Raw genomic sequence first — 16586 nt, forward strand, 5'->3', positions numbered from 1 at the left:
ATTCTATGATTGGCACAAAGTTTTAATACCTGGTCCCTCCTCATCACTATGCGAACTTGCTTATTATCATAATTCTGTAAAATCTTTATATCACCAATGCCTCTTTCTTTCCACTGACCAACATCTTTATCATACCTATAGAGTTTTGCTCTGTGACTAAAAACAACTTGTTCATTTTCCTCACCACTGGACACTTCGACTAAATCAGGTAAAGGTACAACAGGTTCAAAGTACTGTCCATCTCTCTCTTCTTCTTGAGTAACATCAGATTCTTCATCAGTGCCAACTGAGGTCCCACTCTGATTCAACTTGGCAGGAGACTTAGATGGACTCAAAGCAGATTTAAAACTAAAGTTAAATCCTGTTGTTGACTCACCAAAGCGGAAGAGATTTTTTCTCACGGGACTACTTGCCAGTGGAGAAGCATGTACTGAGCTACTACTAACACTATCATCCAAAGCATCTTCCCTTAAATCATAATTATCCCACTCTAATGCGGGCCCAGTGTTTTCAGGATTTGGCTTAGTAGTTGTGTCTGAAGCACTGGCAGCACCTACATCGGAACTCTTACTTTCTTCCTCAGTGACTTTTGTTTGATCATTTGTCAAAAATGTTTTGAAATCTTTTAGTCCACTCTTCATTTCTTCAGCTCTCTGTATTAACTTGGCGGCTCTGCCAGTATCTACCAGTTTATGGGGAGTCTGAAGTGGTATATCTAATAGAAGTCGCTGGCATTCCTCAAATTTCTGCTTGAATTCTTCAGCCAGCTCTGGTGTCTTAAATTTTGCTGCCAGCTGCTCTAGTTTAGCATCACCATCAGAAAAATCACTAGCTAACCACATCCATGCTCTATCTGATCCAGAGAGGGGCTTCAGGTTCATTGTAGTTGTTATCCAATGATTAGCACACACTTTTAGTACTTGTTCTCTTCGCATCAGCATTCTTAGTTTGCCATTGACTTCATTTTTGAGAATTTTTAAATTCCCCAAACCCCTTTCTTTCCATTGACTTATCTCAGCATCAAATCTAAATAATTTCACCCGCTGTGAATAAAGAACTTTTTCATCTTCTTCTCCTGTTACAAGTTCCACTTTTTCAGGCATTTGAACAACTGGTTCAAAATGGATGTCATCACTGTCCTCAGTCTTATAGGCATCATCATCTTTCTCAAGGTCAGAAGTGTCGGCTTTATCAGCCATTTTAGTACTTTGCAATGAGAATAATTTTTCTCCAGCACCTGAAAATCCCTTGAAATTAGGGTCCTTTTTGCCAAATTGAAATCCTTCCCCTGTTGATTTTGCCAGATCTGCAAAGGTAAAAGTGCTACCAGTTTGACCAAAAATCACACCACTACCATTCTTCTGACTACTAACATCCTGAGCCTGAACACCAGTGTCATTTTCAAGGGGCTTTTCACTCTTCTCTTGATCTTCTGACTCCTGAATGCCAAATTTAAATCCATCGGCAAACACAGGAATAGAAAAATTAAATCCTTCTATTGCTGACTTAGAGTCTGTATCAGAAGAATCCTGAAATGTAAATGAAGGTATATTTTCTTGATCGACATGCCCAAATTTAAATCCTTGTTCTGTGATGCCAAATTTAAAAGCTTTTTCTGAAAAGTTACTTTTAAATCCTGTTCCCACCTGACTTCCAGAAGTGTCATTTAACTTAGTTTTTGAGCCAAATGTGAAAGCTGATTGAGCTTCTGCACTAGGTTTATGAGTTGGTTTAGAGGCCGCACAAGCCACACATCTTAAAGAAGAACTATCATTTTCCACAAAGCAAACCATACAATCCCACTGTCCTTCCTTCTTGGTGAACATTCCTTCAAATCCACTTTTTGTGGCCTTGCTTGTCTCTGAAGTACTGAACTTAAAAGAGGCAGGTGCTGGAACAGCAGAAGTAGATAGGCTCGGTTTACTTGGATTCTGACAAGCAACACATTTTGTAAAGCTTCCTTCATTTCGTACCAAGCATGTACTGCAATCCCACTGTCCGTCCTTCTTAGCAAACATGTCCTCAAATCCACTCTTTGGAGTTTCGCTTATCTCTGAAGCACCAAACTTAAAAGAAGTAGGTGCTAAAACAGAAGATGTTGGTAAACTTTGTTTTCTTGGATTCTGACAAGAAACACATTTTGTAGAATTTCCTTCATTTCGTACCAAGCATGTACTGCAATCCCACTGTCCTTCCTTTATAGAAAAAACAGATCTGAACTCACTGTTAACAGACTTAGGAAGATCTCCCTGGCCAAATTTAAAGGAAGGTTGCTTAACAAATGAAGATCCACTTTTGTTAGCAGACTTTGTATTCTGGCATGCAATACATCTAGATGCAGTAGGTTCATTTCTCACTAAACAAATACTACAATCCCAGTGACCTTCTTTCTTTGGAGTCATCAATGCAAATTCATCTGGAGTATTTTCTGGGCCAGCTTTAAGAGCAGAAACTGTTTCAACTAACGGTGGGCCAAGCAGTTCTTTATAGCTTGGGTTTAGATTCTGGCATGAAATACATTTCTTAGCAGTTGCAGCATTCTTTAATGAACAGCTATTACAAAGCCACCAAGACCCTTCTTTCTTTGCTACTTGAAATTCAAAATTCATGTTTCTGACATCAGATTTGCAAATATCTTCGTTATCATGACCTGTGGGTTCTTTTACGATTCTCAGAGATTGATTTGTTGTTGTGGTTACCTTTGTTCCCGAGGCTTTTAGAATGTTCTGGGCCTCTTCAAACTTGCACTTAAAAAGTGCTGCTTCCTCAGGAGTTTTGAATCTAATAGCAAGTTGTTCTGGTTTGGGTAATTCATCTGCATAATCAAGAGCATGCCACACAAAAGATTTGTCTGACCCAGTATTTGGTGTCAGTTTCATATCTGGACTGATGTAATGATTTGCACAAATTTTCAATATTTGCTCTCGTCTCATTAGAAGGCGAATTTTACCAGATGTTTTATGCCTCAGTATTTTTACATTGCCAATTCCGCGTTCCTTCCATTCTTTGGATTCTGCATCAAAACGGAACAATTTTGCGCGATTGCAAAAGAATTCTTCTTCATCTTCTTCACCAGTTTTTACTTCAATTTTATCAGGAAGAGGGACCACAGGGTCAAAGTGAGGGCCATCATCATCTTCATCACCATGGGCACTCCCTCCATCTGTTTCATGATTCTTCTTGGCCAGCTCTGGAGCAGGTGTTCCAAATACTGATTTCCCCGGACCGTGGAAAGTAAACATATCATCATTTTGATGAAAACCAGAATTCTTTTGCTGATTTGGGCCTATGTTTTCAGTAAATGAAATTCCAGGTACATTTTTGCTTCCAAAATTGAATGTATTTCGAAGTCCAATAGTTTGACCAGCTTTTGCTCCACTGTAACCATCTCCTTGCAAAGGTTTATCTGAAGTCAGGAGACCTAAAAGACTTTCGCTATTATTGTAAACTGTAGAAGGGGGCTGTGTCACAACCTGCGGTGAGGAAAACGTGAAGTCACCATCATTTGATTTGAAATTTGAGTTAAATTTAAAAGGAGTTGGCTGGTTTGTATGTGCAGGTGCTGTCAAAGATGGCCTTACTCCTTCACCTGCCACGGGCTGGACAAAATTAGTTTTTCCAAATTCTATAACTTTAGATTCTGCAGGTCTTGAAGCATGAGCTACAACTGGAGGTTTTGTGAAATAACCTGGTTCTGGCAAAGGTGGGTTTGTGCTTGTCTGTTGAACACTGTAATTAAAGTAATCATCACCCCTGGGTGACAAAATTCCTGTGGCAGGAGACTCAAAACGCAACGGAGGACCATACATCTCTTGAGAGAACATACAAGCAGATGTGCTTTGCACTGGTGGTGTGTGCATCTGTTGTGGATAGGCATAAATATGCTGTTGAGGTGGAAGCCTATTCATACCATAAACTGGACCCTAAAAGAAAAAAAAAGTTAATTTCTTTTAATTTATTCATCTACAAAATTATAGATATCTAAGTATAAACCAATTTTCACAAACCACAAACATGAGTATTATAACGCAAAGATATCATTAGGTAATGCAGTACATCATTGAGACAACATTACTACAAAGATACTTACAGTTATATTTCTTTTTGGCATACAATAAAAATTGCCTTAACTAATGACAACATCTTAAAAATTTAATTTTCTTACAATAAATGCAGTATCTTCTTCCCTCCTAAGCAATGTGTCAAATGATGTTAACAATAATGATGACTTAACATTTACTGAGCATTTACTAGTGTGCCAACTGAGCACTGTTCTAAGTACTTTACATATATTATCTCATTTTAATATCCTCAAAAACCCTATGAAGTAAGGCATTATTATCCTCATTTTACACATGAGGCAACTAATGTATAGAGAGGTTAAGACACCTGCCCAAAGTCACAATGAGCAGAAGAGCCAGGGTCTAAATGCACCCAAGCCGTCTGTCTTTAAGCTTCACATTCAACTACTGTTATAATATTGGGGTCTTGGCCACTTTGGGCCTGGAAATACCTACCACATAATGGTTCAGCAAGGACACGCTAGTCCTATTTCTGCTAAAACAGAATGATGAAGGACCCACATCCACACCCACCACGACCACCACGACCACCACCACCACCCACATTTAAAAATATTCTAAATGTTAACACATTGCAACATAAAAATGACTAAAAAGAATAACTTCTGTATCTGAAGAGAAATGTAAAATATCTACATCTTGTGGGACAGACAAGTTTTAATGCTGAACAACTACTTAAATTTCTCTGATGGAAGCCTGAGCAATTAAAAAGGAGATATTTATAAATGTTACCTTTGTGGGAGTAACATTTGCTGCTGGTCTGAGAAGATACTGGGAATTATATGCTGGTGACTGACTATAATATACTGAAGGGCCAGTAGTTGCAACTAAAAAAAAAGAAAAAGGAAAAAAAAGAAAAAAAAAAAACAATTAAAAAAAATCTTAACTATAGTTAAGAATATCTAGACAAGAACTATGAATACAAAATAGAAATCAAAGAAAGATTTAACTACATAAATTCTTTTAAAATTTCTATACATCAAAATACACCATAAGATCACTAAATCACAAACTAGGAAAAACTGCTAAATATGACACATGAGGAATGAGAAAGTAGCACCAGTAGTCAACAAAAACAAGCGCCTCACAACAAGCATCAAAAAAGCAAGAAGTGGTTGGTCCATTTTCTAAAAACAATTGGTATGATGTGAAAGCAGTCATGTTCAACATAAGAAATATTGGTAATACATTAGTCAGGAACCAAAATGCATCTCATGGCCTCAGAGCCATGTTTTTGAAGTGAGCCTTGAAAACCTGCACAATGATAAAGATGCATTTTATAAACTCGAGCTGAGATTATTCAGGTCAAAAATCACCAGACAAATTCATGGAAAAGGATCTCACAAGTAACATTAAATGTGTTCCTTGGGGCTGGGGGCGAGTAGGGAAAAAGGACACATCATGACCGATACTCATGTTGATGTCCAAATTATTTCCTTCATCTGTTTTGTGTGAGTTTCACCAGGAAATCAACAACTAGAAGACACTTATGTTGATGGCAAACCACAAACAGTCATTTGCCTGATCTGTTTTATGAAAGTTTTAACAGAAAAGAAAACAACTGAAAGACTATTTATGCTTTCACCCAAAAGAAGACACAGGAATTGTGACTCAAGAGATGCTAAACAATTGATTCTGGTAAGCAATGATAAAGACCTAAAATAGTCTAGACATCCTGGGGGAAAAAAAAATAAAAGAAAATGCTGAAGCAGCACAAGTCTGAATTTAGAAAACTAATGGAACTGCCTGGTGAAGATCATTATTTTGGAATATTTGTGGGAGAATACAAGCATAGAACAAGCTGACTGACATGAGCCAAGAATCATAAAGTGTGAAATTTAACTAGTGATTTTATCAGTGATTAGTGATTTTTTAATAGTGGAGAAAAAAAATTAAAGAGTTCTTATAAACCTACTATAAAAATGAAGTTAACTGTTCATAAAATCTTAAAAACTGATTCTATTTTTGTTCTTAAAAACTGGCAAAGGTTTTTATAAACTGATAACAGTTAACACTACGTAAGAGTATAAAGAGATGGACACCATCAGATACTGGTTGTAAGAATATAAACTGCCATAACTTCTAGAAAGCAATCTCCCAACACAAAAGAATTTTTTAAATATCCTATAATCCTAGGAATGTGTCCACTTTATTTATAATAGCAAAAACTGGAAATAACAAAAATCAAGGAATAAAATTTGCAGTATTTCCACATAATGGGATATTTTGTATTCATTAATAGTATTTTCAAAAAACATTTATAGAAAAATGCTTGTAACTTAAAGTAGTATTTTAAAAAACAGGCTTATTCATCTACATACAACATAAAAATATGATAAAAATCTCACTAAAAATTCCTTACGTATACAAAGAGAAAAGACCAGAAGGAAATGCTTCAAGTGTTAATAGAGCTCTATGTGATACTGTTAGCTTTCAGTTTTCTACACTGTTCAATGCATCTTAATATTTCCTATAAGCTTATTGTTTTTCGATCATCTTATTTTAAAAAGACAAGGACCATCTAGGAATATTTTTACTTCCATTAAGAAAAACAAAATCTGTGAACACAGAAATGGGAATCAGGAGACTTGAACCTCCTTTCAGACCACAAAGCTGCTTTGTGACCTTGTCAATTAGTCATTTGGAGTCTCTATTTTTTCAATTGTAAAATGAGGATGTGCTGCTTCTACGTATTTCATAGGGTGATTGCAAGAATAAAATGAGATGATTGAATGTTATGTTTATGTTTAATAACCAGAAGACCTTTTATGACTGTATATAGAAAAAGAAGCAAAAATTGTGACACAAAAAGGTGTCAAATGATCAATTCCACACAGCACTCAAAAAGCCCTAGAAAAGGCTAGCCGGTTTACTTACTTTCCTATACAAAGCTCTTTATAGTGCACAGGGTTTGTAAGTGAGCAATGTCTGAACTCAACATCTCATATATTTATCTATGACTTAGGACATTTAGTAAGTTTGACTTTACAAAGACTTTCTATTATTTTGCCTGCTTTTAGAAGACACCATCACAAGAAGACAGTGGGGCAGCCTTAAGAATGGCCCTAGGGACTATCATGCACAAATGTACTAATCAAAACTAGACCATAACATTCTAAATCTTTCCTAGGTTAAGACCAATTAGAAAAAAATATGTGCTACTACCATTTCAGGAATCTGTCTCATATAAAAGAAACCTATTTCTGTCATCATTTCTGGGTATCTGGGGGCAATATATCATACTGGCAAATGGCTTTAAAGTTAAACCACCAGAGTTTGAACCATAACTCTATCTATAACTCTATCCATAACTAACTGTACAATAATGGATAAGTTACTTAACTTTCATAACCCATTTCCTCATCTATAAATTAAGATTAATAATAGTACTCTGGGTTACTGTGATTAAGTAACACTACATAAACAAAGCACTTCTGCACACAGACAACCCACAGGAGGCACTATTAGTATCCTTTGGTTCATTAAGTGTTTATTCACTGTAGGTAAATGCCTAATACACACCCGCACTTATACAAAGGCCCACAAATACCATGCAAGTCTTTTCTCCACATTTCAAATAGACAAACTGGCTCAGAGAAGTTGTAAGTGTTACAACACAACTTCAAAATCTAGTATGGTCTAGCTTCAAACTCCTCCCTTCTATGTATGACCAAGTATTTCAAATCAAGTAAGATTTCCTATGAATGTCATACCTCTGAATATATCATCAAAATAATTCCCAGGAAGTTTAAGTTTTTAATTAGGTATCTCTTAATGCATAATGATATCACTTAACATTTTTCAATTATAAAAAGTAGTACCAGCTCAGTCTCAGCTCCTCTCATATGTGCATTAAAGGGTTTTTTAAGGCTTTATATACAGGATCATATAAACCTTTTGTTTTGCTTTGATTTCTAAAAATCTCACTAAAACCAAAAATGCTTAAATAATATAAAAGCAGACATATATAGACATGTATATAAACAAATGTATGCAGACAAGGTGATTTCATAAGTTATCTATTCAAGGGAAGGAGAAATACAGTGATTTTACTACCATCTGTAATTATCCAGTTGCTAGTTCACCTGTTAGCGGAGCCCCATGAAAAGTCTGTGATCCCGGATATCCATCAGGCACTGAATCTGGTCCATAACATTCTGTAGGCCAACGATGAGGGGACCCTGAGTTACTGCTATTTAGTTTCAATTCCTGCATTTCTTTCTGTTGGAACAAGAAAAAAAATTTTTTAAGCAATTATATCATGCCAGTAACAGTGCTAGATTGGAATAAATAAATATTTTAAATTTAAATACCTGATGACACCTTTTAAGAGATTCTATATTCCAATAAGATCTGATTATCAAGTACAGATTTAAGAACATGATCCTTAATTTGTTAAGAATTTATTTGCTCCCATTCTTTCATTCCTTAGCACCATTATCTAATTCATTCATTGTAGATTAGTTAGCTCTAACCTAAACTGAGTAACTTCCTAAATGGCCTCATCTCCATTTCCATTCTACACTTTCCTAAATTAATTCCTAAAGTTCAGCTCTAGCCAAGACACTTCCGTGCTCAATAAAACAAGCAATTACAAATTAAAGTCCTTTCTCTGACATTCATGGTCCTCAGTATTATCTTACACATCCTTCCAATATATCTCCTTTCCACAGTGTTTACTCAGTCCATCTGAACTACTCAACATTCCATATTACCTCCCAATACTAATTGTCAACATATCCACATTTGATGTAACAATACATTCCAGGCACTTAAGTTCTTAATCCATGACACAGTTACATTAAGTAATACTAACTTACATCTTAAAATAAGTTAAAAAAAAAGATGCAGCAAATAGCACAGCTAGAATTCAAATCAGATTTTACTCCAAAAATGTTTTTATAACACCACTCTGCTGCCTAGACAAAACGGCAGACATATTGCCTTCTAATGACAGCTATGTGACTAGCTATCAGATCTATCATTTTAAAGACAACTAAATGAGTACACCCTCCCTAAACATAGAATCTACAAAATGTCCCTTACAAAACATACATTTATCAAGAAACTATGTCTTTTCTGAAAAAAACTACAGTGGTATTGAACAGGTCACTTTTGAAAACATTATCAAACATCTCTAAACGGGCCCAGCTATCTGACCAGCTATAACTGGTATCAGAGACAGATCCAACATGTCTACCACCTTCTTCTTGAGGTGTTTTCAAATACAAATTTTCCAAAAGCCATTAACTAACTATTGGAGTCAATCTCTCGAATTTTCAAAATAATTTTTTTCTCACTCATCCGTCTATTTACTGTGTCTAGTACAGATGCTGTACATTCATAAATAAGAAACTGGTAGAATCAAATGGAAAACTTTACTGGTCACTTCCAGTATCTGGACCATAGTTATGAACATGCAGTTAATACTATAATCATAATTTTAAAAATTCAAACAACTAGAAAATGTAATTAGAACTTGTTTCGACAATTCTCACTTTACAGATGAGAAGCCAGACAGAAAGGTAAGAAAGTGACTGGCCCAAGATTATCAATTAACGGCAGAGTTAGTACTAGAACCCAGCTTTTCAGGCACATGGCCTAGTGCTCCACTACCCTTCCCCAGTATAAAATGTTGGGTGCCTGAAAGCTATATGGTATGTCAAGGTTGTATGAAATATTGTAACAGACCACAATTACACAAAATTAATATATAAAATCTTTATGTAAATTCAAGTTTCCCACCAAATAGCATTCTTTAATTCTCAGACATTGCTGATAGCACTGTAATAATCACACACACATTGATTTCATTGGTGTAACTTTAGAAGTATGAGTGATTTAGTTCTTGCTCAATAAGCATGAAACAACCTACTTGCACATCCAATTCCAAAAAAGTTACGCTCCTTTGAGCCTCATAGTTAAGAGCAATTTCACAGTCAAAATAAGTTTATGTACATATAACTATTCCTTACATAATTATGTCAAATTCCTATGAAAGTATTAAAAAGATAAGAGATTTTTTGAAGCTTAGATCATTTGTCAATTCCTAGCTGTAAATTTGACACACACCACCAGTCAGTCTGAGGAATGAACCCATAGATCAATGTATGGTTAATGCATTTCACTAGTCTAATTCAATCACTTGTAGACCTTCTCATGCCAGGTTCAATGCTGTGTTTTGGATAAAAGAGTCTGAATCTATGAAGGATTCAACCTGGTAGAGGAATAGACATAAGTAATTTCAAAAATATGGTGACAATATGGAGATATGTAAAACGGTATGATTCTACAGAAGTACAGCAATGAATCATTTTGAAGAGCTTTAGAAAGAAGTGAGGGAGTGGTCAAGAAAGGAATCTCGAAATAAGGGAGGCAAAATTAAAAGAAATTAAGGGATTTACCTTAATGGCCTCTACTTGTTGGCAGATCATTTTCAGTAAAGAATTCTGGTCTTCTGCCCATTGAGGTGGTGTTTTGGAAGAATACTAAAATAATAACAACAAAACAGTATTGAAAACACTTAGAACAGAAACATATTCCGCAACGGAATTCATTTCTTTCCCACTTACCTTGTAACTTTTACTCGGTGATAGAGAATAGGGAGATGGTGTAGAATGTTTTATATCTGACTCTGCATTTCGCAAAGAACCGTTTTTATAAAAACCTCCTTCACTATAGTCATCGAGTTCCTGCATGACTGAATTAAACATCTCTTTTACAGTCTCCAGGGGCACAGGTAACTAAAAAACAAAAAACAGGAATCAAGGGCCTCGCTGTAAAAATACCAATGTAAAAATTCTTAAGTAAATGGAAAGATTTTATTTTACTAATTTACTTTTTCTCACTTTTGTATAGCAAGCGCTTTATACTTTAATAACAGACATAAAACTGCGATGTAACCTACAGTCTTCTGACTCTAAAGTCTATGCTGTTTCTATTCTTTCTATTACGCATAATGGCTAATTGTAGAAGAATACTAACTTGGGAAATTTTTCAATGTAAACAAAGTAAGTTACTGATGTCCATTAATTCAGTTTGAATGGGGAAATATAGATGCTAGAATACAGCAGACAACATAAAACCTAATCTAAGAGCAGCAACAGAAATTAATCAAAAAAAAATACTTGTAAAATTTAATATAATTGAAGTTAATACCATCATGACAGTTTCAAACACCTGAGTTGGAAAAACAGTCCATAGCAGATGATAGAGAAGAAATGCTCTGAAGTTATCAGCCATTTACTTTCAATTTCAGTAAAATATTTAAACGCCAAATTCATTAAGACCCAGTCTTTAGGACTATTTGTTTTGATTACATGGCCAAATAATAAATGCTCTACCTTAGAAACCTTTCCTAATTCCCCAACAAGCATCTTCACGCAGTATAAATCTAGATTCTTGATTTTAAAAAGGAACATCAAATCTAAGACAAAGCAATGTTAAATATTTACACATACACCTCTTCTGAACATTAATTATAATTTGTTAAATATAGTTTTTTTAAATTAACAAAATATAAAACCAAGGCGAAAATAATTATTACTCAAATTATCAATAATAAAAACAACCTGCAACTTACTTTCTTGACTACTGAAAGATCTGAATCACTGTCATCTATAATCTTTAGTAAGTAGTCTCTGGTTTTCCTCAGATAGTTTTTGCATTCTTCTTGTTCTTCAGGAGAAAGGGCATCATTTTCAATGCCTTCTGCTTTTCTGTGAAAAATCTACACAAAGAATGCTTTTATGAAACAATTAGGTCTTTAAAAAAGAAAGTTTTAATTCAAGTCAATTCAATACTTACCAGTGCAAGGTTCCAATAGGAAACAACGTTTTTTATAGATTCAAAAGCAGTCAGAGCGTCTTCTATATTTCCATTAATTGCATCCAATATAGCGAATGTTATGTGTGCTTCTTCTTCATATTCACCAATTTCAGATGCCTGAATACATTTCGTAATTTTTAGTTTAATTGCCTCTACCCAGATTATCAAACCCAAATAATTTCATATGATCTAATGAGATTAACATCTCAGTACTTTTTTGTGACTGCTAGTGGATTTAGAAAACACGCAGGCAATTAATTTAAGCAATTTTACCACCTTTTCTTTGTTTACAAACTGGAAATCCACATGCTCAATTAATTCACAAAAGAATCCTCCATTACCTGAATGTCTGCACTATGAAAATGTTTAAACAGAGGGTCAGTAGGTTCAGGAATACTGCTCTTCTTTTTGATTATCTTCAACAATGGCAAAACCTTCTTCCAGTAATGAACACTTCTGCCTATGTATTCCCGTTGATCATAAAAAGAATTAAGACCGCTGCCCTAAAATAGAAAGTTAGAAGCATACAATCTAAGGAACACATATGAACAGATCTAAAAATTCATTAATAAGTGGTCTGAACTGGTTAAAATTTCAAATCAAAGCCAAAAAGAATCTCAAGTCATATGCTCAACTTTCTAAATACTGTAATAACCACCTTAATACCAGTGAAAATTCTAGACCCAACTTTTAAACACTGTCAATGACACTAACCTAATAGGCAGCCTAATCTATTTTAAAAAAGTTGCCCATTTTTTTGATAGCTGAAATCTGTCTCTCTGTAAGTGTCAGTTTGCTCAAAGTGCTAAACATCTATACTTAATCTGGCACAAAACAGACCTCACATGTTTAAAAGTTTCCAACCTAGACAATAATTACCTCAACTTAATTATTAAGTAAGAACAGCTAATACTCATGGAACATGTACTGTGCCAGGCACTGTTCTAAGAGCATATATATTAACTATATTAACTACTACTTGACAAGGTTAAAAAAATACATTTCATCTAGCATAATACGAATAAGCTGCTACTATTTTTAGAACTAAATGATTTTCAATGAAAAATTTATAATTCCTTAAAAAATAAGGAAATGCTCTTAAAAATGCTTACACTTTCATAAACTCACCGTTTCCTGAAGGTATTGTGCCCAATGTATAAGCAGAGCAGGTTGAAGGCCATGTTTTCCCTGGCCCCTTAGAGTATTTACGTCATGCTGAACTAGAAGTCGCAGTTTTGCTGAGGTTCCAGGGCTAAAAAAAAGTTTTATTTAATATAACTGATTTATACACATGTATTTCAGCACTTACATGTTTGTTAATCATCATGAGAATTAAATGTCATAAAAATGTCATAAAAATAAGTTTTTAAATTATATGTTTTTAAATGAAAAATCCATATAGAAAGTAAAGGAATAAATTTTTGTTTTACTACTTACATTGCTTTTCTGTGAATTAGATTACAAACTGCATCCCACCAAGACTTTTGTCTCTCTGTACAAAGCTGTTTACACACAGGAAGTGGCAAGCATAGTGGCTGATAGAAGTTGTAGTGAGAACTACATTTCTCCTTTAATTGTAAGTGGCTGGTATATATTACTCCAAGTAGAAATACCTGTTTTAAAGAAAATCAGTTTAAGTTAGAAAAAATTAAACGAAACTCAAAATTGTTAATTTGTTAAAATCTTTGCTTACTTCAAGATCTAAAATACATATTGATTCAGGTGCATTTGTTTCAAGTCTTGAGGTTTCCTGGGGCAAATGATGAAATAGCTGTTTTAGCCACTTTTGAATTGCAGGTAAGGTAGGCAATGAATTCCACTGTAAGCCAAGCCAGGTAAGATGCTGAAGGCTACCATTATGTGCTCGAATAGCACCTGAAATAAAATGCAAAAAAATGGCTTGAGGTTGTGAAAACTTTTTTTGTGCCATCAGTTTTGCCAACAACTGACTCACATTAAATGTATTTTAATTTTATAACTGATTTTCTAATCAGAGCTGGGGGAAATTCTATAAGCAAAATCTCATGTTCTTATTAAAGGTATTCATACTTTATGTCTAGGAATTTTAATAAAAAGTTATGATGGATAAAGTTATTTTCAAGTCTGACTGGGAAAAAAAAAGAGACTCACTAGAATTCCATAAACAAAATCTGACAGGGACAGATAAAGAAGAGCCACCCAATAAGAAATCTTGAAATAATGGATTTTTCTTTCAGTGAAGAGTCATTAAAAGAATGGGATACCATTACGTTAATCAATTAGGGTAATAAAAAGATCTTTTCTTCTAGAAGATATTCAGTACTGGAAAAGTTACGAGCTTCTAGAAGCATAAAGAGGTATAGCCTTTTTTGACAATATGACAATTTGCAAGAGACTTTGACCCAGTAATTCTATTTTTAGGAATCTATTTAAAAATTTGAAATGGAGAGATTTTAAAGTTTTCTTCACAGTATTATTATTAACAGTGAAAAAACTGGAAACAACATGAATGTCCAACAACAAAAAGTGGCAAGCAAATTATGGCTAATTCATGAAACATTATATTGCCAGTAAAAGTCATATTTACAGAGACAGATATGATGGGAGAGAATCTGAAACAAGAGGAATCATATGTACAGTATAAACAACTATTTAGAAGAATTACATATGCTACCACCCCTGCAACAACCCCTCCTCAAAAAAAAAAAAAAAAAAAAAAAACTGAAAGGAATAAAGGATAATATTAAGTTATTATTTCTGGGTAATGAGATTATGGGCAATTTATTTCCCTTTCTGCTTAATTCTCCTAATATAAAAGGGTTAAAATGTAAAATGTTTCCTTTGAAAGATAAAACTTACCAACATCATATCTAGCCAAATCATCAGGCTCTGGTGCTTGTACATCAATGTTTCCGATATCATCACTACCAAGGAAAGAGCTATCCTTAGGTGACTGACTAGAAAACAGAGCATCATATAATGCAGACTGCCCACTTTTATTGGCAAAGGATTCCACCACTTCTTTTAAAAAATCTTGCTTGTCACGACTTAAGTTTAGCAGCATGTGCCCTGAAAAGCAAATTATTTCCATCATTTAAAAGAAACAAACTGTTTTTACTCACATCTCTAAACAGTTTTATTTATATGCCCTAAGGGGAAATAATTATCTGAGACCTAACCCTCCAACCCAACAACCCACATCTGGACAATAAAGAGTACTTATGCAAAAAATGAATATAAATTGCAGATCTAATAGTATCTGTGTCTACATGCTAGAGTACAAGGAAAGAAAAAAGTGCTTCCTATAGAAAGTGTTATGTTTCTTTAGCTCACTGCTTGACTCACTGGCTACTTAAATAATTTTTGCCTTGGCAAAACCAGGTAACACATAATAGACCTTCAGTATCTATCTCAAACAGTCAAAACTGAGACTGAATCTACAAATACCAAGAGCCTTACAGAATGTTAGTATAATCTTCTGTCTTCTTTACTATGTTGTCAGTTCCTTGAGAGAGAAATCTGTATGTTCTTCATCTTAGTATCCCCCATAGCAGTGCCTTACAAGCAACTGATGTTAAATGGTTGTCAAATTAGTAATTATATTTAGTTCAGGAACTGCTTTAAAATATTCAGGATGGAGGCTCTAGCAGCTAGATAAAGGAGAAGTTAAGGAATTTCTCCATTCAGGAGCAAATATCAAATATTTGTTCCTTTTTCAGAATATACCATTTCTTGTATTTCTTTGTGTATCTCTTCCTTAAATACAATGTGGCAAAGAGAAACAAATGATTACGACAAACAGAAGACAGAAGATATTATCAAAAGATACCTTCTAACAGAAATTTGCCTTTTTTCTTTTTAAAATAAAATCAATTAAACATTACTATTACCTGATTGGCTCAGACGATCACAGGCCATCAATTCCAGTAGATTTTGTCCACCTTCTCCTTTTATTAATTTAATCTTTGGTCTTGGAACCTGTTAATTTTAGAATCAAAAATCTTAATTTAGTAATACTCATTTCTAACAGTAAGATGTTCCTTTCAATCGCATTATGCTATTTTGATAATGCATAAACAGTTAACCGACGGTTAAACTGAGTTGGAAAACCAACCGCAAAAGACTCAAAACCAAGGAATTTAGATAATCTATAACAGATGCCTGCTTCTGAGAAATTATTTTCTACTAAAAGCACATTAGTGTGGCATTTGGGGAAATGGAGTAATTAGAGAACTTTTCTACCCTGCATAAACAGAAAGAGATGACAGGTCGACTTTACACACAGCAATGGAACCATACTTGGAAATGCCATACTGAACAGCACATTTTCAAAGAACATAGATAATTTGGGATACCACTGGGATAAACTCTAACAACCAAGAGAGTAAAAGCACCCCAAGCCATGACCTATGAAGAGCTAAAAAAATGATGAATAAACAGAAAGAAGGCAAAAAACACAATAAGCTGCCTTCAGATATTAAGAAAATTACCTTATAAAAGGGTTAAGACTTTTTTAATAGCACCAGAAGAAAAAACATCAGCAGGTAGCAGCTTAAAAAGCATTTTTACTCCATATAAGGAAGCACCAAGAACTAAATTATCCAAAAATGCAATGGGCTATCTTGAAAAGTAGTGAATGTCCATCACTGAAAATGTTGTCATAGACAATGACCGCTTACAGGAAATATCCAACAACCA

General features: G+C 34.4%; 1 protein-coding gene across 1 annotated transcript in view; it reads right to left on the minus strand.

The window, feature by feature from the left end:
* LOC102896535 (E3 SUMO-protein ligase RanBP2) overlaps positions 1–16586 on the minus strand; it is a 54847-nt gene that overhangs the window by 19160 nt on the left and 19101 nt on the right. The window contains 13 exon segments of the mRNA XM_025048493.1: positions 1–3923; positions 4815–4909; positions 8168–8303; positions 10487–10570; positions 10655–10825; positions 11665–11811; positions 11889–12026; positions 12251–12412; positions 13038–13161; positions 13347–13522; positions 13603–13784; positions 14748–14957; positions 15779–15866. The exon segment at positions 1–3923 is cut by the window's left edge and continues 22 nt beyond it. Coding sequence (XP_024904261.1) covers positions 1–3923; positions 4815–4909; positions 8168–8303; positions 10487–10570; positions 10655–10825; positions 11665–11811; positions 11889–12026; positions 12251–12412; positions 13038–13161; positions 13347–13522; positions 13603–13784; positions 14748–14957; positions 15779–15866 — 5636 coding nt within the window.

The sequence above is a fragment of the Pteropus alecto genome, unplaced genomic scaffold (assembly GCF_000325575.1).
Source record: "Pteropus alecto unplaced genomic scaffold, ASM32557v1 scaffold55, whole genome shotgun sequence".
Lineage (NCBI taxonomy): Eukaryota > Metazoa > Chordata > Mammalia > Chiroptera > Pteropodidae > Pteropus > Pteropus alecto.